Source organism: Choloepus didactylus, chromosome 13, assembly GCF_015220235.1.
Source record: "Choloepus didactylus isolate mChoDid1 chromosome 13, mChoDid1.pri, whole genome shotgun sequence".
Lineage (NCBI taxonomy): Eukaryota > Metazoa > Chordata > Mammalia > Pilosa > Megalonychidae > Choloepus > Choloepus didactylus.
The window spans coordinates 94,285,612-94,310,092 of record NC_051319.1 but is presented as its reverse complement, the minus strand read 5'-3'; the positions used below and the strand labels follow the sequence as shown (position 1 = coordinate 94,310,092).

Genomic DNA, 24,481 nt, shown 5'->3' with positions numbered 1-24,481 from the left:
CTGACCTCCACTCTCTGCAGCTCTCTGAGCAGCCAGGCGTTAAATCGCAGATCCAAGAGTGGAAATTGACTTTGCGTCCACGGCAGTGCGGACACTGTCACCATTAGACGGCGAGCCACTTACGTAGGCCTTGTGGCTTTTATTCACGTCAAATACATATCATAGCTCAAGCAATGGCCTCAAATGCGTGTATCTGCTGGCCTCACCTGGGATGACTGGGCAATCCCCCCAGGCAGGGGCTGCTCTGAATTATAACTAGCACATCACCTACTCTGGGGAAAAAAAAGTTCAAGCACACAAGGTATCTTTACACAGCTTCCCCTGGATCCCACTTTCACAAGTAGGTAGTGCATGCTGTGAAGAAGGATGAGCCTGGTGGCTGGAAACCTTTGCTCTCACTGTTTCAACTGCCTGGGACAGTTTTTCCCCCAAAGACTCCTTCCTTTGTGACTTCTCAAGCCCTGGGACAAATACCATGTGAGATGCTTCTGGACCAGCCCATTCTTTCTAGTGTAGCCCATCTACCCCCATCACATGCCTTTGTTTTACTCTTTTCACAGGGCTAATCACCAGCTGAAGTCATCTTGCTTATTTTCTGCCTCCCAGTATCAGCTCCCTGAGGGCAGAACTGGGTCTAGTTCTCGCTATATCCAAGCACAGCGGTAGGCACAAAGGAATTGGGCATCCAACATGGGTTGGATGAAAGGGTAACTTCTCTAGGCAGAACGATTACTGACCCAGGGAGAGGCAGGCCTGGGAGCCAGGAAGCCTGAGCCTGCCGAGGCCGTGACGACTAGCAAGTCACTAGACCACATGGCTGAGAAAGAGCTGAAGCCCCCGGATCACAGGCCCACCAGTTAAAGCCCCCACCCCTTCTAGGGGAGGAAGGAGGCAGCTGAGTCAGGTTCCCTGAGGTTACCCAAAAAGAGCAGCTCACAGGCAGAGAGCTATAGCGTCTACAAGGGCAGGAAAGTCCCCAAATCCCCTCAGGATATGTGTCCTAGACCTTCTAGGCAGGGGCCCAGCAGAGCCTGTGTCACGACCTGTTGCTGGCCAGGCCACAAGGCTGCCATGCTGCTGTCACTATTCACAAGAGCAACCAGAAAATGAGAAGGACGCTCCACGAGGCCAGGGACCCTGCTTCTCTTCTGCTAAATCTTCCACATCTGGACCAGTATTGGCACATAATTAGCACTTTGGTATTTTTAAACTAACTTATTTATTAAGTGCCTCCACTCTGTATACACCTGTACAGGAGGGACTGCTATTGTCACCTCAGAGGTGAAGGCATCTGCCCAAGGTCACAGCACCAGGAGGGAGGGCAGGGCAAGGCTCTGAGTCCACGCTGTCAGATGCCAGAGCCTGGCTCCTCGGCTGCCGTGCCACCGCACCTCCTCCAGAGCCGAACTGTAAGGATGACTCCATCTTCCAAGCACCTGTCACGCATGTGCCAGATGGGTAGGGCTCTGCCCCGCAGCCTCGGCCAATCCCCACAACAAGCCCTCTGGGCTCTACGGAGAAGCTAGCAGGGGGCAGAACTGGGATTTCAACCAGGACATTTGTCAACACCAAGGGTGGGCTCTTGGGGCTCGGCCACACAGCATTCCCACAAAAGGGAAAGGCAACCAGGGAAGTTGGGGTAATCTGCAAAGATCAGGACACTCCCCCAGGCACCTACGCACACAAGACAAAATCAAGACCACGTGCCCCATCAGGCCCGGCCTCTCACACGGGACCCTGGGCAGGTCCGTTCTCCTCTGGCCTCACTTGCCCCGTCTGTTCACCAGATGACCCAGCTCTAAAGTCTGACGAATCTTAAACCTCCTGCGCATTTGAAAACAAGTAAATATTAAGACGTGATTTTTTGCAGCTGTCTATGGTTTATGAGACACTTTGACAGTGACTAGCTCCTCCATCCAACAACCCTGCCATTGACCTATCATCCTTACTTTACAGAGTGGGAAACAGTGACTCAGAGTTTAAGTGACTTAGTCAAGCTCACGCAGAGGGAAGGAGGCAGAACTGGGATCTGAGCCCCTGCCCCCCAGTTCCCTGGGCTTTCTCCTCCAATATGAGCTGCCAGAAGGGAAGGTAGAGCCCAAAAAGGTTCTTGGATCACATGAGGGAATGTGGGGGAAAGCACATCCCTACAAATTAAAAAGAATCAACCCCTCCTATAGGCAGTTCATAGGAAAGGAAATACAGGTGACTTAACCATGAGAAAGACTGCAAATTAAGACTATAAAGAGACACCAGACTGACAAAGATCAAGAAGTTTAATAACATGCTATGTTGATGAGGGTGTGAAAAAATGAGCGTTTCTCATTCATTTCTGTGGGCATGTAAATGGATTATCATTTCATGAAGGGAAACCTGGCAACATTCATCAAAATTTAAAATAAACACACCTTTTAACTCAGCAATTACCTCCTGAGGTATTTACCCTACACATATACTCCCATGTGTGCAAACTGACACTCATACGAAAGTATTCAATGCAGACTACCAGCAGCACAAAATTAGAAATAACCTAAATGTCCAAGAGGACTGGTTGAATAAACTACACTCAAGCCAAAAAAAAAAAAAAAAGTAGATCTTTTACATATTGGTATTAAATGATCTTTAAGGTCTATTAGTAAGTGGTAAAAAGCAAGCTGCACAAAAAAATGCTCTTAGCTTGCTACAACTGGTGCAAAACACAGAGGCAAGAAGTTAGCCATATATATGCTGGTGTCTGCGCAGTTTATTTCTGGAAGGACACATTAGAAACTGGTAACAGGGCTGCTCTGGGCTGGGGAACACAAGGAGGGATGGCTTACATTCGTAACTTTTAGTTTTTTTATACCAGTGCCATGTATTACATTTTCAGAATAAATACAAAAGCAAGGCCAGAGTCTCCTTCCTATTGGGCCATGCGGCCTGTTGAAACCAGTATGAAAATTAGCTTGTCAGGCAGCTGGATCTTCCCAGGACCTGCTCGGCGTGACCCCATGGTTCTCTTCCCCTTGGGTCTGCTCCAACTGCAGCCAGAATCACAAGGTGTGTCAGTGAACACTTCCAACAGCCCAACTAACAGATTCTAAACCAGAAAACCTGGGTTTAAATAACTTGTCTACCACTAAGGGTGTCTATCTTGCTCTGAACACACTAACAAATGTATATAAAGACATATGCAGTACACAGTGTGTGGAATACAACTCAAATGTGGGGTATTCTGGCTGTCAGCCATGTGAAATATTTGGTAGTGGTCGCCCATTGTCTAAAACCAGTACTGCCTGAGTTAGGACAGGCGTTAAGGACAGTGGCTTTAGTGGGCACAGCCTGGAGAAGTCATAGCACCACCTTACATCTGTATATGACTCCACGACTTGCGATCAGTTTTCACATCCACCATACAGCAGTGCAGGAATTGTTCCCATTTTATAAAGTAGGAATGGAAGCTAAAAGAGGTCACGTGGTGGGCAAAAGTTAAGCCACGACTGCAGTCTAGGTTCTCTCCCTCTCCAGTTCCTGAACAAAAATCAGCCCATAGCTGAAGGTTGGGAAAGGAAAAAGTGTGTCCAAGCTGGGGAAGCTTAGCTGGAGGAAGTACCTGCATTGTTACTTTTTTTGTTTAAATTTGTGCTTTGGACTGGTTATTTCTAGGTGCTGGGATTTGGGAGATTTTTACTTTCTTTCGTCTACTTGTATTTGCTCAAATTTCAATAAATTAACACCTGTTACTTTTGTAACAAGAAAAAAATATAATTTATATAAAAATAAAATAAAACAAATAATCACATATTCAGTTGAAGGCATTTAAACATACCAAACCACTGAGTGGTTGTTTCTTGGGGGAAAGAGATTATGGGTGGGTGGGTGGGGTGCTCACTTTCTGACAGTTCGGTCCCTAAAACTTGACAATTTTTATATATTAATATTTTAATATTACATTTGTTGACCAGAACAATGAAAACATAAAATGAAAAAAAGGACTTAAGACAATCAATCATTTTTCTAAAACACTCTGGGATTAATGGTGAATTACAGCAACTAAACAAATATTGGTTATAAAACTTTTTTATATATAAATTTATAAAATTTACAAAACATATAAAAATATTCAAATGTTAAGTTTTAATTTCATAATTTTTAGCTTCCTTTTTACTCAACATGTACTTGCTCCTTAAGGCTTGGAGCAGAGCTTCCCCTGGATGTAGGCAGGTCCCATCTTCCAGGCTGAAGGGGTCCTGGCCACTTGCACAGACGAGCACACGGACCTGCCCGTCAGCCTCACAGTCACCTAATCCACCTGGCTGCAAAATCCAGCAGCTGCTGAGGGACAGAGGGAGTTGGTGGCCCTGGTGTTAAATTGCCTATTGACCACATGGTACCCTAAGTGTGCTAGCTCTTTTTCCACTTGATGTGAGCTTTCTTTAAATAATTACAGACCTCGTGGCTGAGCCAGTAGCAGCTCTGCATGAAAGGCACCAGGGACCAGGGCCCAAGTTTCACCATCTTAAGCCTTAAACAGCATCCACAGCCAATTCTGCAAACCCCTGGGGGTATCAGAGAATTTGCTGATACCATCCCTCTCCTATTGAAATACTGTTTTAACTAAAAGGGAGAGAGGGAGAGCAGAAAGACAGTTTTACAGATTAAAAAATAAAAGATTCTAGATGGATAATATGGAATCGTGCAACAAAGGAAGAAATCATTTTAGATATATCTATCAGTAGGGGATTTTTAGTAACTTATTCCTTTAAAAGAAATCTGGCCCCAAGTTCCTGATTTTCACCCATCTTTCCACCCCCATGAGTGACTTATCCAAATGTTCTGTGATTCACGGGGAGGTTGGGAATCGGGGATTCTCTTGCCTGGAGTTCCTCCTCTGCCTTCTCCTCCTTCCAAACCCACTCTTTTAAGACACATGATCCCATGACAAATCTCTTCCAACCTGCAGTTCAAAGAGAAGTCAGCATTTGTCACCCAGGAAAGGGAACACAACCTGGAATTAAGAACCTGCAACCGAATGATTCTGCCCACAGGATGTAGGAAAATCACTGCCCCCACCTGAGGCGTGACTGTTTCCTAGCCCCCCTGTCTCCAGTAGCTAACCTTGTCCTGCCACGAGCAGAATTTGCAAAAGCAAAACAGTGCCCACTTGTGACTTGTAACACCCTAAAACAGCTCCACTATAGGAAGATCGCAAGCCACAGGATGGCAGAGGTGGAAGAGGAGAGGAAGCTCAGGCCCAGAGAGGGGGTGAAACCTATCCAAAGTCACACAGCCAAGATGGACAGGCAGGACCTGAACCCAGGACTCGCTCTCGACTCCCAGAGGCAACGTTCTCCCCATCACACTCTAGTCTCCAGGTCACATGGCAAAAGTTAAGCCATGACTCAACTTTTGCAAAATTCTCACAACAATTCTATGTTAAAGGAAGCTATGTTTTTCTGGGGGTGTTCCCCAGTTGCAACTATGGATGTCCCAACTCCACAAATACTGGGGATCACTGTTTCAAGGAGAATTCAAGATTACCCTGGGAGCTTGGTCTAGATAAGGCACAGATGTCAATGGCTGAGGCCCCCTTTCAAAAGCCATCCCTTCTCCGTCAGGCGTAGGGGTCTGTTTGGGTTTCAGGAGGGACTTCAGGGGAGACGCTTGAAAGAAGCCAGTGTGGTGGGAAGGAAAGGACACAGATTGGGGTCCCCGAAGTCCTGTATTCCTGTCGAGTTCCTGCAACAGTGACCTTGTTGGGCAAGACACTTCAACATTCTTGGGCCTCAGGTTCATAATCTATAAAATGGAAATGAAAATCGTCATGGGGATGTGAATTTTGGATGTGAAAATGCTATGTGAATAACACAATATATTAAAGAGGATAATAGTAGTGGTAATAGGAGTACTTATTATTATGAGAATAATTATCATAGCATTTGAATTTATTAAGGGCTTACCCTGTACTGATTTCTGTCTTAAATGCTTACATACACAGCAACTCATTTATTCCTCCTACCAACTTTTTGAAGTAGGTGCTTTTATTAATTAGCCCCATTTTACAGATGAAGAAACAGAGGTTAAGTGATAAGTGCCGTGCCCTGAGCCAGGCTAAGTGATGGGGCCTGGACTCACATTGGAGTCTGCCTCTGGATCTTCAGTCTTAATCCCTGGCAAACCACCTCACTGAAGTCAGGTTGGGTGCTGGCGGGGCGGGGGTCGGAAGGAGAATTCTTAGGGGTGTTCCAGTTAGTAGAACATAGTTGGCCAGGATGAGGTTAAGGGACAAGAGTTCAATCCCTTGCCTTGGTGCAACTTGCCTTGGTGCAATACTTCATCACATCAGCTATTTAATGGGCGCTTACTGTATCCCCCAAGCCCTCTGGTAGGAGGGCAGCACCAAGTCACGGTTTCCTTCCTCACCTGGAGGAAGACTGGCCAGGAAGCCACGGTGGCTAGGGCAGCCTGTGATTACCCTGAGAAGGGAGAAATTTCAGAGCCATCCCTGCCCACAACCCAACAGTGGTGCCAACCCGGGGCCTGGTCCCACAGAGGGTGTTCTCTGGCCCCACTGAGTCCCACTTTATTGGACAAGGGACTGCAGACAAGATGAGAAGCTGTGCCCCACACCTTGTGACAAACCCCACACAAATCCTTAATGCCTCTTACTCCATTCCTAGGGCTTGGCCATGAGCTACGCAGGCCACAGGAACAATGGAGGCAGTGGGTGATGCTGCTCATTCAATCCTGCCCCCAAGTCCTGGGAAAACTTAGTCACTCTCCTTCTTAAGCCTGCCCAAGACCTCCCCACTCCCCAGAGCAGCCTCCTACTGCTAGTGTCTTGGGCTGGAAATCTTGGTGATCCTACTTGTGATTCTTCCAGACACTTAGTTCATCCTGTCTGTTCTTGAGCCTCATGGTGAGTCCTTCAGCCAGCTCAAATCCCCCACTCACCTGCAAGGAGCTCAGGTCTCCCATGCAGTCATTCGCTGCTCATGCACCAGCCACAGGATCTGCTGGCTTTACGATGGGCTGGACTCTCGGCCCAGGAAGCCCTTCCCCATCTTGTTAGCCAGCTCCTGCTCAGCCTCAATACTCTCTCTGCCACACAAGGTGCCTGGGCACTCCCTCTACACTGACTGCCCTCCCAAGGCACAGAGCAGGGTTGTTCAAATCTGCAACCCCAGCTTTCTGCACAGATGGAGTGACTGCTGCATGGATGGAAAAAGAAGAAGGTATCAAATGGTAACCCAAGGTTCTGTAACATTGTTCTGTACTCCACCAACCTGTCACCAAACCATGCAGTCACTAATGATTGTCATTATCATCACTAACAACACCCAGACACTGCACTATGTTCTTCAGACATTGAATCTTCTAACGTTTCAACCATCCATTGAGACACATATTACTACCCCATTTCACAGGTGAGGAAATTGAGGCAGGGGAAGCACTATGCCCTACATCACTGAGCTGTTACATGACAGACCCTGCACTCGGACCCTGGCCCAGAGCTCTGGGCTTACTTAATGGCTGCAAGGGTCCACCTCCCACTGACCCTCAAATTGCAGGCTCTGGGCTGTGCTCGTCACCTGTAATCAGGTGACTGAGCACCTCTGCAGGATGCACTGCAACAGGGTAACTGAAAATTTACTCTTGGGCCACCTTCTAAGCAAAGGCCTTTCTTCTGCTGTGGTAGCTTCTACACTCACCTCCTCCTTCTCATTCTTGTCTCCTTACTCATCCTCAAGCCCACCCTGCTGTCCCCAACACTTGATCCACATTCAGGGCCCACTCTGGCTCTAAGAGGGACCTCTGGCAAAGCCTCCACCCAAGACACCACCACCATTGTCCTCTGGGTTTGCTTCCTACAGTGCCTGGCCAAGGACCACCCCTACCCTGCAGGCTCAGAGGGAGATTACCACATTCCTGCTGGGGACTGGTCCAGAAAGTACAAGCCAGGCAGCCACTCCCTCAGCTACTAGGACAAAGAGCAAGTGCTGGCGAAGGCTGGAAGCCCAGGGCGCTGCTGAGCAGGTACCAGATGCCACCCCCCTGCTCACAGCAGAGGGAAGAGCTGTTACCCACCCTAGGGAGAAAGGGGTGTGAGGTCACTGGGGAATTGGGTCATGAATTGTTGGGGCAGGGCCCTGTCACACCTGCCTGCTGGGCCCTGCCCCCCTCCCACCCCAAGCCTCAGGTCTCTCATCCACAGAATGGGGCTAGCAGTATTTTCTCCTGGGGTGATAGGATTAAATGAGCTCAGCACAGTGGCCAGCATAGATTAAAGGTTCAGCCAACTCATTCATTTAAGAAATATCCAGTGAATGCCAACCATGTGCCCTAGGCTAGTCCTAGGGATAGAGTGGGAACCAGAAAGGAAACACCCAGTCCTTGTGGACCCTTCATCCCCAGAGGGGTGACACACCATAAGCAAGGTACAAGTTAATAAGCAAGAAAATATCCAGGAGTGATACATGGCTTAAAGAAAAAACAGAGCAGGTGTGAGACAGAAAGTGGGCAGAGCAGGAGGGCGTCAGAGAGGGCCTCTGCGGAGGTGACGTCTGAGCAGACCTGAAGGAGATGAGGGAGCAGCAAGCCAGGGCAGTGCCTGGGAAAAGCATTCCCAGCAGAGGGAACAGCAAGGCAAAGGCCTCCCTGGACCAGCTCAAGACGACTACTATCATCACTTGAGCCGCGGCCTGGCCATCCTGTAGGAGCAGCAGCGAGTGCAGCATCAGACGTGGGTTCTAATCCCACTGCTACCCTTAAGCCACTGTATGGCCTGGGACCGTGACCTCTGTTCACGGTCCTGATAAATCAAACAATCATTGGTCTGAGGGTCTCCAGGTGGCTCGTGTTCCCTAAAGCCCTCTCCTCCCTCTTCAAACCCACCCACCTCTTGAAATAGTGTGATGCCCCCACCCCCTGCCTCTATGAGTTAACCTATACATGGGTGTTTTGGGGCAGACACAGGGATGAAGACAACTATTTGAAATCTGATTAGCTGCAGGGTCCTCAAATCACCCTCTGGACCTCATTTCCCCATCTGTAAAATGGGAATACTATTGTCCTCTTGCCGGCAACGCAAGGTTGAGGTGAGAATCTAATGAAAGTTCTAGAGAAGGAAGCGGCCCTGCTCTACACAGGCATTCTAAAGGGGCTTTCTCTCTGCTCCCTGGTCATTCACACATTTACTAAGCAGTACCTGTGCTCCCTGCCTAGGCAGGCAAGACAGAGAAGAAGGAACCGAAAGTGTTACTCAATGTCAGACACTCCACAAACATACCTGATTTGTTAGGACCAAAGCAGGGGCACATCAGAGGGAGCTTTTTAAAAGTATAGAAGCTTAAAGGCCTACCTCAAAGATTCTCATTCAATAGGTCTGGGAGGGCCTCCAAGGTGCAATTATTATTTTTTTCACCACAGAGTTGGTTCCCACGTGCACTCATGGTTGAGATGCACAGACTGGCTTGAACCCTGAAAGGTGGGTCCTATTCTTCTTCCCACTTGCAGGCTGGCTAATCAGCACACAGGACAATCATGTCAGTCCTTTGCTTACATGGCTAGTAAGTCATAAAACTAAGATTTGAACCAAACAGTTTGCCTCTAAAGTCCAAGCTACCCTGTTTCTTGGTTTGCCTAACCACGTACTCCCTCTACTACTCCAAGCAACCTTGGAAATACAGAAGACAAGACCTCACATCACATTCAGGGCTGCATTAACTTTCAGAGAATGACTTCCATGGCTACACTAACTCCTTGGTTCTCTGGCATCACTGAGGAATGATGTGGGCCCACAACAAGCAAAGTTTATAGAGCACTCTGAACCCCAGAACTTTTTTCTCCTTTTGATAGCCTTCCTATTTAGATGGTAATAGTATCAAAATATTCTTCTCACTTCCATGCTTCCTCAAACAGAATTCTGAGCAGCCTACACCTTTCCTCTGGGATGATGCACTGTTTTTATGACCACTCAGCACTATGCTTTCATACAGTCATGTGTTCAGGAACAACAGGGGTGTGTAGGACCTCCTTGACCTTCACTAAATTGCCCCGAGCTGCCTCAGTGCTGCTGCCCGTGATGCCTGCCTCCGGTAGGACCCCTGGCTCCACCCCACACCTACACAGACACACATTGACAGAACCGATTTGTTGCTTCTAGTGTCATGAGGCCTGGACATGACTGCAAACTTTGTAAGGACTGTGTGTAAACTAAGAGCAAATCGGCTCTAAGTAAGACGCGAACGGCAGTCCTCCATGGAACAGACCAAGTCCTGAGGGAATTCCAAGGAAGGACAGATGGATGTGATGTGGAGTTAGTCCTCCTGGGCTGGAAACACTGGTACCAGAGTCCTCCCTTGCTCCTTCCCTTCCCTGGATCCCTCCTTCTTCCCCGTGAGTGGAAGCAAACCTTCCCGCTCCCTCTGGAGTAAGCAGTTAGGCAGTGGGCATAAGGTCCAGTTGAGATGCAGGTTTTAATTCATGTTGGTTTCAATTCCTCTGGAAGATGTGGGGACCTTCCACCAGATACCACCGTGCAGGCGCCGAGACCCCGTGAGGCTCTGATCTGGGCCAGAACCGTCCCCCTAACAGGGATTTAATATTCCACAAAGACCTGTCCACTGGAGGTGAGTATGTTCTGATAGGGGAATCTGGAGGCTCCACAAAGTGTTTGCCTTTGATCCCTTTGTGTATGAGGCTAATCTTGGAGACAAGGGCACGGTCTCCTTGTGGGCACTAGTACAATATGCCCACACCCCCTCACCTACACATCCAAGCACAGCTCCAGTCACGAAGAATGGCCTCTGGGGCCAGGTAAAGGGTAGGTGACTTTCCCGAAAAATCAAACAGCATGTTTTCATTCATCCAGTCCTCCAACAAATATTTATTGGGAACCTTCAGTGTACCAGGAACTGTTAAGGCACCGGGGATTCGAAAGTGAACAGATTGAAGAGGTCCCTTTCCTCAGGGAGCTCCAGATCTGATTGGGTAAAGAACAGTAAAGTTTAGTAAACACAAAAACAAAGGTTACTACAAGCCAGGACCAGAGTTCTGCAGTTAACAAGGATCTGGGAAGGGCCTGGAAGGGGGACAGAATCTGGCATAGATGTAGTGGACATCCTCCCCATATACATCCTACCCCAAATCAAACCCTCTTCTGCATCCCTATCTCAGCCTAGAAGACACCGCTCTGGGGCCTTGCTCTCTCTGTACGTTCTCTCCCATGTCCCACTCACCACCCCTGACTCCTACAGCCGAGGCCAAGGGTGGGCCTTTACCACCCGCCAGACCACACCGCACATGCCTCTTCCTTGCTGCCAGTCATTCCTATGCCAGTCTTCTATATATCATCAGCCAGCTTAGCCACAATGTAGCAGATAAGACCACGTGCTTTGAAGCCATACAGGCCCTGGTCCAAATCCCGGTCCTGCCACTTCCTAGCTGCGTTATTTGGGGCAAATTACTGAACTTCTCTAAGCCTCAGTTTTCTCGCTGATCACAGTGCCAACCTCATAGGGTAGTTGAAGATTAACAAGATAATGCACCTAAGGTCTTGGCTTAGTGTTTGGCACATACCAACAAGGTCAACAATGTTGGCTGCTCTGTATGACTGCTGTACTACTACTACTAATCACAACCTTTGCTGACTCTTCACTGCCTACAGGAAAAAGTCCAAACTCCTCACCAGGAATTCAAAGCTCTCCTCTTTAGTCAGTTTCTCATCCATTTGGTTAGGGGAGTGACTGGAGGGCAGATAAAAACTCACCAGGGTGACAGAGTAGAGAGTGAGGGCAGGGCACCCAAAGCATCTGCAGCAGGCTGTGGGATCACAGAGCAGGAAGGGACCAGTTCTGGGGGAGGAATCAAGGGCAGAAGCTGGTGAGCCAGGCCTTGAAGGATGCAGTTGGAGATGGAGGGGAAGGGGGAAGTGGAGAAGGAACCCTGGGCTCCAGGCAGGGACCTTACAGGGAAAGAACCGCAGAGCAACACCGGCACCACAGTTCAGGACACACACTCAGGGGCCAGCCTCTGTTCAACTATAAAGTGGAGATTATAATGGGAACTACTTCATGGGGTTCCTGAGATTAAATGTGATTGCACATGTGAGGAACTTAACACAGGGCCTGGCAAAGTTAAGTACTTAAAAGGGTTAGCAGATGTTAGCTGTTCTAATCATCATCATAGCTGTTGTTGAAGAATATGGCTGGAGATGAGGCCAGCCTGGAAGCAACTCATACCAGGGGCCACCTTAAGAATATTATGTTGTTCTGCTCTTGCAGCAGTGGGTATAGCATGGCATGGTGATGAATACATGGATGCATGGGTATCTGAGGCCTTGAATGCCATACCCAGGAATCTACTGTGACTTATGCAGGGTAGGCCTGCAGATGTTTGTAGGAGCTACCGAGGCCTGTGATCATTAGCTGCATGGAAGCCAGGTTGCCCTTGGTGCCCAGGAGCCAGGACTAGGGCCATTCCCAGTGTCCTGGGTACCACACTTCCCTGCAAGGAGCCCGAGACCAGAGATGAAGGCATGAGCAGCCACGTTACCAAGGCGGTTTGCCATGGCAACATCAGGGAGCCACTCGTGGGCCGGCTGCTGCAACTGCTCAGGGCCTGGTTTCTAACGACTCCTTGCTCTTCCTCTGCTAAATGACTGTGCTCTGCCAGGCACTCAGAAGGAAAAAATACGGCTGCACAGCTGCCGGGGAGCATCAATCTCAGCCAACCTGGAATCGCCCGGCTGAGTTCCCAGACAGTGGGTCCCAGATGGTTGAGTCCCTGCTATGCAGAGCCAGCCACGCCAAGCAGGGGTCGGGGGTCATGTCCTGCTCCTGCTGGGTGACCTGAAGGCCCAGTCTGATCCACAGTCTGATTCCTTACTTTGAGATGAGGGCATTGAACAAGATGATCTCTAAGGCTCTCCCAACTCCCTGAAAGCTCAAGTTCACATTTGCATATTTTACATCATTGTCACTGCCATCATCATAGTGGCTCTCATGTATTGAGTGCTTACTATGTGTCAGGCAATGCTGCAAGCATTATTTATCCTCACAGGTATCCCAAGAATAACATACTGTTATCATTGCTAATTATGCATATGAGGCAACTGAGGTCAGAGAGATTAAGATACTAACTCAAGATCACAGGCTAGCAAATGGTAAAGCCCTGACTTAAACCCTAGACAGCAAACTCCAAAGCCCAGAGCTCTTAACCACTATCTGATATTCCTTATCCTTCTGTCTTCAAGTGGCATGAAACTGGGTTTGGTTTCCTAACCCAAAGTATGTGATATAAGTAAGGCTGGATGGGATTCCTCTTTAGTTCCCAGAAGTGTAGGGGAGGAGGGAGGGAAAACAAAATTCTCTGAAAAGGGAACCTTAGGGCTCTTCTTTAGAGCTCAGTGGGAAGACAAGTATCAGGGTCTGCATTATGTCTGTCTGTCTGTGATATTAACTGTGACTACTACTGACGGAGAGTTCTAAAGCGCAAGATACATAACTAAATACTTCACAGGCACTGTCTCACCTAGAAACTCACTAGCACCCTTTAGAGTACGTGCTACAACCAATCCCATTTCCTAGATGACAAAACTGAGGAACAAAGAAGCCCCAGGCCAAGGCACAGGGCCTGTCCCATGCAGAGCCCAAAGCTAAGGACTCAGAGCCTTCTTAGCCACCGAACAAACAACTAAGGCAAATGTTCGTTTTCTTACCTAAAAGACGAAGCAGTAACTACAGGTCTTTGGGGAGAATTAATCAATGACTTTGCCCTCCCATTTGTGAAAACCTCTCTGGCCTCATACTACAGGCCTGGGTGGCAACTCAGTCTCTGTATCCCACAGAGAGAGCAAGGTGGGGAACCCGAGTCCAGCTGCCACCTGTCAACCCTGTACCCAGCCCAGATGCATGACCTCGGGCCTGGCCCCTCTTCTCTGAGCTCTGTGAACCCTGGCTGCTGAGCCCCACAACCTTGTCTCCCTCACTGGGTAGCCACGAGCATCTAATGAGAGAACCCACAATCCACTGCAAAGGGTCATGACAGGTGGGGCTTTTGATGTTTAGAATAGTGAGAGCCAGAAGGAAATGTAGCCTGTCCCGGGAGCAGTGGGGGGATACCCCAAGGTCTCACAGCCATTGCAAAGTCCAGTGGCCCTGGGCAACAGTGTCTCTCCCTCAGACATCTACCCACCCTGCCCCCCACCCCCAGGGCCAAGAACCCTCACTTTCTAAGTCTTGACGCTGGAAAAGAGCTGGTTGCTCTTTTCCTGATCTCCAGCCAGGTGGCATCTCTTTCTGCACCTCAATGTCCTCTCTTCTGGAATAGGTGGGTTTGGATTCGATGCTCTTCAAGGGCCCTCCCAAACCTGGCAGGAGAGGGAGCTGCTCACAGGCCAAAGTTCGAATCCCAGGTCAGCCACTCACCAGCCGCGAGAACTTGAGCAACTTTCCTAACCGCTCTGTGCCTCAGTTTCATCACCCACAAAATAGGAGAACAGAAACAGCCTTGCAGAGTTGCTCAGGGAAATCCATGAGGTAGTCTCAAAAGTCTCCTCACAGATAAACACTGAAATATTCACCGGTGAAATGATGTGGCGAGCAGGTGAGTGAAGCAAGAATGGCATGAGCTGATGATGGTCAACACTGAGTGACGAGGACCTGGGGATTCACATTCACTATACTATTCTTACTACTTGCAGTCTCCTTTTGTGTTTGGCATTTCCCATAGTAAAATGCTTAAAACACAAAGCTCTTCTCCAACAACCTGACACCTAAACATATAAAATTTGTCTACTTCATGGGCAACCACAGTGCTTGTCAGGGATAAAAATCATTATTTCTTGCCCTCCCAGAGCTTTCAATCTAGTTGTAGGGATAAAAGTACACAGATTCATTCCACAGGGCAGTAAGGGGCATACACCACATCAGTGGTAGAGGCAGAACATTTGCATAAAAGGCTTTCCACCAAGGACAGGTATGAGCTGAGGCTTGGGTTTCACGGAGGCTATGAATACATTAAAATCGTGGGGGTAGCAATGGGGAGAGGACATCCCAGTTCATTCCACAGCCTTTGTTAGTCCATTTCTTCTCAGGAACACATGGCCTGAAGATACAAAATGGAAAGCGGTATCTGCCCTGAAGATTCAGACTCAGCGATTCGCAGAGTCATTCACTCAGTGAGGATTTACTGCTGCCTACTATGCTACAGGCACTCATCTCCTCACTGCGGAAAAAAATGGTGAATGAAAGAGACAAAACCTTTGCCCTCACGGAGCTTAACATTCTGGAGTGATTTTCTAAGTCTTAAGACTTAATGTGATCTATATTAGCAGACACATACCTATTATTTGGTGCTCACTATATGTCAGGCCTTGTGTTAGGAAATTTAAATTCATTTTATCATTTGATTTTCATTGTTGCCTCACCACAATCTTATAAGGGAAGCACTATTTATCATTATGACCACTTCACACATGAGGAAATGGAAGCTCAAAAAGGCACATCGCAGAGCCAGGATTCAAACCCAGGCAGGCTGGTTCCACGGGAAGTGTTCTGCCAGCCCCTGCCCTGCCACACGGGAGAAGGAGCAGCCGTGCCTGGAGGCAAGAGTGAAGGCATCACCAAAACGGTGGCATGGGAGGTGGGTCTTGGAGGATGAGTCATAGAAACGGTGGGAACAGAGACAGAGGAGACAAACAGCATGAGCCCAAATTTCCAGGTAGAAAACTCATAGCATATGCTGGGGAAGGTCAGGATGCCAAGGGTAAAGCAGACAACTCAGGATAAAGGCAGAGGCTTAACTCTCCAACTTCAGGTACTGGAAGGGCCTTGAACAACAGGTTAGAGTTTGGACATTAAAAGTACTGGGGAGCCATGGGAAATGTGTGAGCAAGGGGGTGACAATAGACATGCACTTTAGGAAGACTATCTACCATCAGGGCCGAGGTCAAATTGGAGGGAGCAGAGCCTAGTGTGACAAGATCCATTTGGTAGTAACTGCAGAAATCCAGTTATGAACAAACAAGGATCTGGATTAGAAGAGGGGAGAGGAACAGAAAGGTCAGGTCCACCGACTGTCCAATCCAACTGAGTATCCATGGGATGGACGGGAGGCACGCGAGGACCCTGGAGTAAGAGAGACAGGAACTGAGGCTGCTCATTCCCTTCCGGATCACTTAATTTGTGATCCCTTCCAACACACATGACAAGAATTAGTCTCCCCCCCCCACCTTTTTTAACATAAAAAGGTGGTGTGTACCAACACTAACTCTATATTTGCACCTGCCCTTCTAAAGCACTTCAAACAGAGAAGAATTTCATGTTTTATGAGCAGCAAGTTAATGCTCATTTTATGTATATTATATTGTTTAGTTCCCAACCCTGAGAGTTAGGGCCTGTTATCCCCATTTTATAGATGGAGAAACTGAGGACTAGAGAAGTGAAGGGACTTATGAGTTCTGTCTTGTTCTGGCTATACAATGTGCCTTCATTCACTCAAGGTGGTGGAGACACAATGATGAACAAAAACAAAGAGTGATCCCTGTCTTGACAGAGCTTGGAGGCAAGCAGTCTTGGAATCTCACCCACTAATCCTAGTTCTACAACTTACGCAAAGAGGAGGTCTTCAGCAAGGCAGCGACTTCCCTGAAAGTGTAAAATCCTCAACCTAAAGTGGGGATAATAATAGCGTCGACACCTTGTAAAATTTTTGTGAGAATGAAACATAATAAAGCAAACAAAAGGCTTAGCCTTGTGCATCCACCCAGAAGATGCTCAATAAATGCCACTGATGATGATGGTGGTAATGAAGATGATAGCTGCTAACTCTGGAATTCTCCTGTCATGACTTCACTCCCCAGCTCCAAGTCCCCATTTGCAAGGCTGCTTCTGACTCAAATCAGTGTTCCTTCTATTATTTCAAAGAGAGAATGAAAACGGTGACTCACATCCTGGCAATGGTGGAGCTTCTGGCTGGCCTGCACCAGCTGGGGAGAGCCGGCCTCCAGGTGAAGGGAATACAAGCCCCTCGGGGCCCAGTTGCTGGGCAATCGCCTTTCCTGAGTTTCACAGGCATCCATTAGCACCAGCCAGGGAGCCCCAGTGAAAGTGAAGCCCAGGGCTCCAGTGAACAAAACCAGTAAGTCTGCCCGTTCAGGCTCGGACAATGCTACTCTCCCTGGTCTCAACACAGGTTAGGAGTGGGCAAATGCACCTAGCCAAGGCTGCAATTCAGCTTGCTTCTACAGATGGTTGTGACTTGGAAAACAAGTTGGCCCTGGCAGCGAGGACTGTGGAGGATATTACAGACTCAGCAACTGAACACTGGGACTTCAAGCCATTTTTCCAATTCTCCGTGTGGCAGAAGCCCCTTCCGGGTACTTAGATCCAGCTTTAGAAAAATGAGGGGACGAAACACCAATCACAAAATGGGCCAAGTTCACAAACATGGCATTTCACAGAAGAGAACAACATATGGCCCATAATCACATGGAGGAAAAGTTCAGCATCACTAATAATCAAAGAAATACACATTAAAACAGTAGGGTGACAAGATTTATTGATGAACAGACTGGTAAAAATTTAAAACAGTGAAAATACCAAGAGTTATCTGTGTATAAGGAATCAGGCATTCCCACACAATGCTGGTGAGTGTGTAAATTAGCACAATCTTTCCAGAAGGCAATCCAGAAATGTGTTCACCAGATGCTTGTACAGTTCCTTTGATGGAGCAATTTCACTTCTAGGAATTTAAATGCAGGAAATATATGCACAAAGATATTCATTTCAGCATTGCTTACAATAGGAAAAAAAAACGAAACAACTTAAATGACTAACAATAGGGACTGAATAAATACATTTTAGTTCAATCCTCTATGAAATACTATGTAACCATTAAGATATTAAAAGACAATATTTATTGACATGGAAAGATGTTTGCAGCATATTGTTTGGAGTAGAAAAAAGCAAATTACAAAACAGTGATTCCAAGTTACAAATTAGTATACACAGGATTCCATTTTTGTAAGAAAGAAGATGTAATCTATATGAATCAATGGAAAGAAAAAGCTTAGAAATACATGTGAAAATTAACAGTGGTTACCTTGGGATAATACTACATATTTTAAATTTTCTTCTTTACGCTTACCAGTATTTTCTAACATTTCTATAATTAAACACTTTTAAATAAGAAGTTGGACAGATGATTTAAACAAAGTTCCTGCTGACTCTGACATTTTGGGCATCTATGATTGAAACTCCAAATGACTTCAAATAACCCATATTTAGTGTGGGCTTACTGCATTGCCTTCAGAGTCTAAGGCTTTGCCCACAGCTGCGGCCTCTACATTCCTCTCTCCCCACACTGCGCACTGCCCAGCTGTCTCCCCTGCCAATCTGGGACCTTCTGCCACGTACAGCCCAGCTGAACCCTCATCTGCAATCCATGTGCCTAGCCAAGAGCTGAGTGAAGGAGCAAGGCTCAGTATGGTGACAGGTGCCATGTGGGCACAAAGAGATAAAAGGCACAACTCAAGTGCTAGAATCTCACTGGGACACAGGACTCACACACACAGTACTTAGTTATAACACAGACTAAGAAAACCAGGGGAAAGAGAAAGCAGGACAAGCTGGGCTGGGAGGGCCTACTGGAGGAGAAGGCCATGCAGGATGGGTGGGTGAGGGCACTCCAGGCAAGATGCCACAGCCTAAGCAACGGTGAAGCAAACCCAAAGTCCTTTGGGACACATGCTCCAAACCTTTCCAAGAAACTTTCACAATCGTTCCAGTGAATTTCTGTACTTTGGCCTGAATGAATAAATGTTAAGTCTCCTAAACGAAAGACTCCTTCTAATCCCAGATTAGCCAACAAAAGGCAACAAAAGCCTTTTGGACAAAACCACTTTCCCCCACCCCACTCAAAGGGGCTAGCAAGAAAGACTGGAGATGGACAGGGAGAGACTGCAAGAGGAGAGGAGCTTGCACACAGCCAGACATCTCACATGCAAACAATGCTCACCCCACCACTCTGCCATTGGATTCTCCTGCCGGTACCACCAGACCCATTTGACAGATGAAGGAAATGAAGCTCAGGGAGTTAAAATGGCTTGCCCCGGGGTCACCCAGCCAGAGAGTGGGGACTGCGACTCCACTCAGGCCTTCTGACTCCAAGTCCAGTGCTATTTCAAGGTAACACACAGGACCTGGAGTCAGGAGCCCTGGGTGGCTCTGTCACCCGCTGGCTGCATGGTCCTGTACAAGCCGCTCACTCCTGGCAGCCTCTTTCCCCAAATGTAAAATGAGGAGGCACGTGATGGCCCACCCAGGTCTTCCGGCTGGGATCTACGAGCCTTGTAGGGGCGGCTGCTACGCACGCCCTATCAATTACATTTCCCAAGTTGGGCCGGGAAAGATCTTCAGAAGAGCCTCCGGCTGTCACGTGGTTAAATAAAAAAAGCAAACTTCCCAGATTAACTTTCACTGCATTGCTTCTGCTGACACCCGATTACCTAATTTTCTAGTTTCTTTAGGTGAAACGTCCCTGCTGTATAGGCCGCTGGGCAGCTAAGGGCAAATAATTATTGCTGAGGCAAAGAACACAGAAGATGGAGTTAAAACCCAGGGTAAGGTCCAGCGTAGACAAGTCTTGCTAAGGGTCCCTGAACAAGTCTCCCGGATATATCAGGCCTCCCTCATTCGCCTCTTAGCCAAGAGGTTTGGAAATGCCCCCAGACAAGTGCGAGAGCTGGGGACGGTCCTTTCCCAGGAGCAACTCTGCCCTGCCCGCACCCAGTCTGTCTAGCCCCAGGCTGTCAGCTCCGAGAGGCTGGGGCTGAGACCGGCCTTCCGCGCAGGCACCCGCGCGGGGCGTGTGACGGCGCCCGGTGACGGCGGCGGGAGCTCCACCGCAGTTTCGTCAGAGGTAAAGGTACGCGCCCGGCGCGCGCTGCGTGTGCACACACACACACACACACACACATCCGCGCGCAAGGCCCGCTTATCACACACTCCCCCCGGCCTCGCGAAGCGCAGTCACACTCTACTAGCCCTTTCGGCCCTTGCCCAGAACCCACCCGAGCGCACCCGCCACCGACCACGCGGACCCGGGGCTCCCCGACGCAGCGGCGTCCGCAGCGGGCGAGGGCTGGCCTTCCCTGGCGCGTGGCGGGCTTCCTCTCGGTGACACTTCGCCGTGTCGCGCCGTCCCAGCCGCCTGCCCGAAGTCGCCACCCGGAGTCCTGCGGAGCTAAACATCTCGGCTGCTGCGTCCCCTCCGAGTCGTGTCTCACCACAAGGAGTCAGCTTGCAAGCCTCTCCCCGCCCACCCGGTCCCATGACAGCTGCTGCCGCCCAAAGACAGGCAGACTATAACAAGAAGCAAAGTTTCCCTCTCTCCCCTCCCACCTCCCCCCCCACCCCCACCCCTCGGCCTTCCTCCTCCCTTCCCGTGTTATGCAAAACGGGCCGGTACGGGCCCTTCCACTCCAGGTACCAAACCAGCCTCGGCGAGCCGCGCCCGGTTCCGCCCGGCGGCCCCTCTCCCAGCTAGGAGTGCGCCTGCATCCGGGGTCTCCTCCGCCGCCTGGCCACATCCCCAGGCTCCCAGCGACCCGCAGCAGGGCACCGGGAGAAAAAGCCCTAACTCTGGGGCTAAACTTGACGCTTGCAACAGGCATGGGGTGGGGGGAAATGGGGAAGGGGTGGGGGGAAATGGGGAAGGGGTGGGGGGAAATGCGGAAGGTGCAGGGGGCGCGCACGCCTTGTGCAGGCATTTCGGCGACTACTTGTCCCAGCACCCTTCTGTCTCCAAGCCACCAGCTTCCCCGGCCCCCACCCCTCCGGCACACAAGAGCACCCTCTCCTGTCATGCGCGTGTCGCCAGTGGGGCTCCCAGGCGCAGCCAGACCCCGGGATGCCGCCTCGCCTTCCCTTCCCCCTGCAGCGCCGAGCGCGCACCGGGGCGGCGCGCCGCAGGGGAACCCAGGGGCCCCCAGACAGTCCTCCCGCCCCCATCCTGCCGTACTTTTCCCCTGGGGGGCTCCACCGGGTAGCGAAACCAGGAAGGCGCTATACTCGCCCGCATGTCCACGTGCCCCGCAGACCCCCATACCCGTAGCCGGCAACTGGCAGAAAACTCCGCGCAGTGGGCGCCGCGAGGGAGCCGTAGGGGACCAGGAGCAGCACTGGGGGGACCGGAGGCTGGAGGACAGGCGGGCTCCGGGGAGCGGCGGAGGCGCTGGCGCCGGGGCCACAAGTCCACGTGAAAGTACGGCAGCAAGTGCCCGGCGTTGAGGGCGCGCCTCCAGCGCCCAGCGCCGGTCGGAGGGTGCCCCACATCTTGGCACAGCTCCACTCCCCCAAAGAAAAGCGGTACCCCCTCAGCTTTCCCCGCGGGGGGCAGACTCCAAGCGACCAAATCTAGACCCTCCTCAGCGGCCGTAGCGACCCCAGAGCTCAGGCACGCGCGGGGTACCCCTATCTCCCTGTCCTACGAACGGAGAGCATCGCGGGGGGAGTGGAAGGGGGCTCTGCAGCCTGGAACCCCCGATCCCCCCAGAGCGCCCACCGCTGCCTCCCGGCCTCCGCAGCTGCGGCGGCAGTCCCCCGCAGCTCAGTACACCCTTCTCGGTCTCCCCGGTCCCGGCCGGCCGTACCTGAGTGTCGGCTAGATAGTTGAGGAAGAAGGAGGAGAGCTCTTCGTCCAGCAGCGCGCCGCAGTCGTTCCCCGCCATCTTCCAGCCGCGGCTGCAGCGTGCGGCGGAGTCACAGCCGAGCCGGCCGGGGGGAGGGCACGAGCGAGCGAGGGAAGAGGGAGGAGAAAGCGAGGCCGGCGGGAGGCGGAGGGCGGAGCTCAGGCCCCCGGCTGCCGCAGGGCCGCGGGCTGCGGGGGCGGGGCCGCGTGGCGCCCGCTGGAGCCGGGGGTCGCGCCGCCACTCTCTTGCACAGCGTCAGCCGCCGCGACCTGCGTCCGCAGCCCCCAGCCCAGAGGAAAGCTCCAGCAGCCCGGTGGCGATGTCCCAGCTAGCAGCCCGATGCCTGCGCAACAATGCGGGCAGCCCCCCGCTCCTACTAGAGCAAATCACGTTGTGTTAGCGCTGGGCGGGCCCTTGGAGACGACCTGCTTCTACACAACTGGGGAAACTGAGGCCCGGGGAGGCGGAGGAGAAAGCCCAGGGCTGATTGCCCTGAAGGCTTGAGTTTCACTATCCAGGCTGTAAGGCCAGGGAGGGAGGGAGAGATAACTGTAAGTCAAGGCGGGAGAAATCAGGGAAGGATCCTTGGTGGCATTTTTATCTGTAACTTGAAGAATGTGTAGATCCATATGCTGTTAAACCTGATCGTATCTCCGCCCACCCCCCCATCTCCCCGCCTCATGTCGCCCCACCCCCTCAAAAAAAATCCATACTTCTTTTTCCACTGCCCACAATACCTTGAAATGGCCCTTCCCCTGCAGTGCTCTTCAGGTCCACAGGCTTTCTCCCAGTTTGTCCCTGAACCATCTCACTTCCTCAGCTTGTTCACTGACTCCCTTAGCACTCAGACCTTTCCTTTAAAACACTGGTCACAGTTGGCAATTATACATTTGTTTCCATGATTTGATTCATGCTCTTTCTCCATACTAGATTGTAAGACCCATGAAAGCAGGGCATGAGTCTGCTTTTGCACTTGCTATGGTTCCATTGCCTGGTGCATAGTAGGCACTTAACAATAACCTATTAACTGAAAAATTAAGAGGATTCCCTTCCCCACCACTGCCACCGCCATTCACTACACTGTACGGGTAAGGAAACAATACAGAGTCAAGGGGACATGCCAAGTGAGTGCCTGAGCCACAAGAACTCAGTTCTCTTGAATACAGCTTTGAGCTCTCAACATGCCTGGCAGTTTGACAGGGAGGAGATGAGAGCACTACCTGGATAGAGCTGGAAGGCAGGAAGGTTTGTGTCTGTTTATTGAACAGCAAGAGGATTGTGGGAAGATGACGTAGTAAGAAGCTCCAGGAATCAGTTCCTCCACCAAAACAACAATTGAGCGGGCAGGAACTGTCTGAATCAACTACTTTGAAACCCCAGAGTCTAGGGAAACACTGTGCCCCATTTGACAAGGAGCAAGAAGAGGATGCTAGTAAATTGCTATATGTATCGGTGAGTTTCACCCTCGTTGCAGCAGCCCGCATCCCCCATCCCAGCCTCCTGGCAGGCAGCAGTGGGAACTGGAGCTACAGATCCTGGCACAGCTTGTTGGTACCAGGATGAGGCGTAATGACCTAGTCCACCAAATGCCTTGGGTGTGTGGTCTGATCCCATAGCTGTAACTTTGGTCAGCTACTTCAGATCTCTGGGATGTGACTCTGAGGGCAGCCATTGTTCCAACCTTCCTCAGGCAAAGGCAGCAGAGGAATCTTTAAAATAATAACATACCTCAAAACTACCAAAAACAGTTAATTGGTTGCATTAACCAGGCAAGTGCTGAATTAAGAACAACACAGCTTCAAGAACCATGGAAGCAGTGCCTAGTGCCCTTGCTGGCCCTTTTCCCACCCCCTCTAGAAAGCAGGGTGGAGCCAGCTTATGCTCCTAACGTGGTTCCCTGTCCCTGTTCCAGAGGGAGCAGAGTGGTCCCTGTGTGCATACTGGGGTGCATATATGTCAGTGACAATCTATTATGTGGAACTCTGAGAGACTGAGCTAGGGAATGTGTATCAGGCTCACCCTCCCAGATAGAGATGCCACTTGCAGACAGCTGGGACAGTGTGAGAAACAATTAAGTTAAAATGACCTGGGGCAAAGGACTACCTACATCAAGTCACTCAAGAGAGCACCCAGGAGGGGGAGTAGTCAATTGCAAAGGGAGGAGAGGGGCATTCACTTGAACTCCTGTAGACTATAAATGGGGAATTCCTAAGGCCTCTAGCAAGCATAAGCCCAGGAAAAGAATCAGGTTCGCTGGCTCCAGCATCACTTGGGCTCAGATTAGACAGAGAGGACCCTGCACTTCCCATTGGCCTCAGGCTGATCTTGATAGGAGGGATAATTTCTGAAGGAAACTACCAGCCAAAGTAGAGACAGTTTGAAAAGACCATGAAAGTTTCATTCTACCTTTATTTGTTTGTTTTGATTAATTCCTGGCATTCAAGAAAATCTCTGTCAATTCACTAGCTGGATACAAACTTAAGAAAAGACAGCTCAGAAACTAAATCCCAGTTAATGTTTTAAAATATTAAAATGTACAGTATGCAACAAAAGATTGTAAGACAAAGAACAGGTTAAAAATCCAGAAGCCATCAATGAAGAGGACCAGACTTTGGACTTACCAGAGACTTAAAAATAATGGTCCTAAATATGCTCAAGGAGATAAAAGTAAACACAAAGAAAGAACTAAACAATATGAGGAAAACAATGAATGAACAATTCAGGAATCTCTCCAGAGAAATAAGGGAATTGAAGAACACAGTAACTGAAATGAAAAACTATGGAGATGGTTTCAACAGCAGATTGGAG

At 49.8% G+C, this 24,481-nt stretch overlaps 1 protein-coding gene across 1 annotated transcript in view; it reads right to left on the bottom strand.

The window, feature by feature from the left end:
• PPARGC1B (PPARG coactivator 1 beta) overlaps positions 1 to 21,758 on the bottom strand; it is a 101,202-nt gene extending 79,444 nt beyond the window's left edge. The window contains exon 1 of the mRNA XM_037801661.1: positions 21,635 to 21,758. Coding sequence (XP_037657589.1) covers positions 21,635 to 21,712 — 78 coding nt within the window. The 5' untranslated portion in view covers positions 21,713 to 21,758. The remainder of the gene's footprint in view (positions 1 to 21,634) is intronic.
• Positions 21,759 to 24,481: the final 2,723 nt, after the last annotated feature.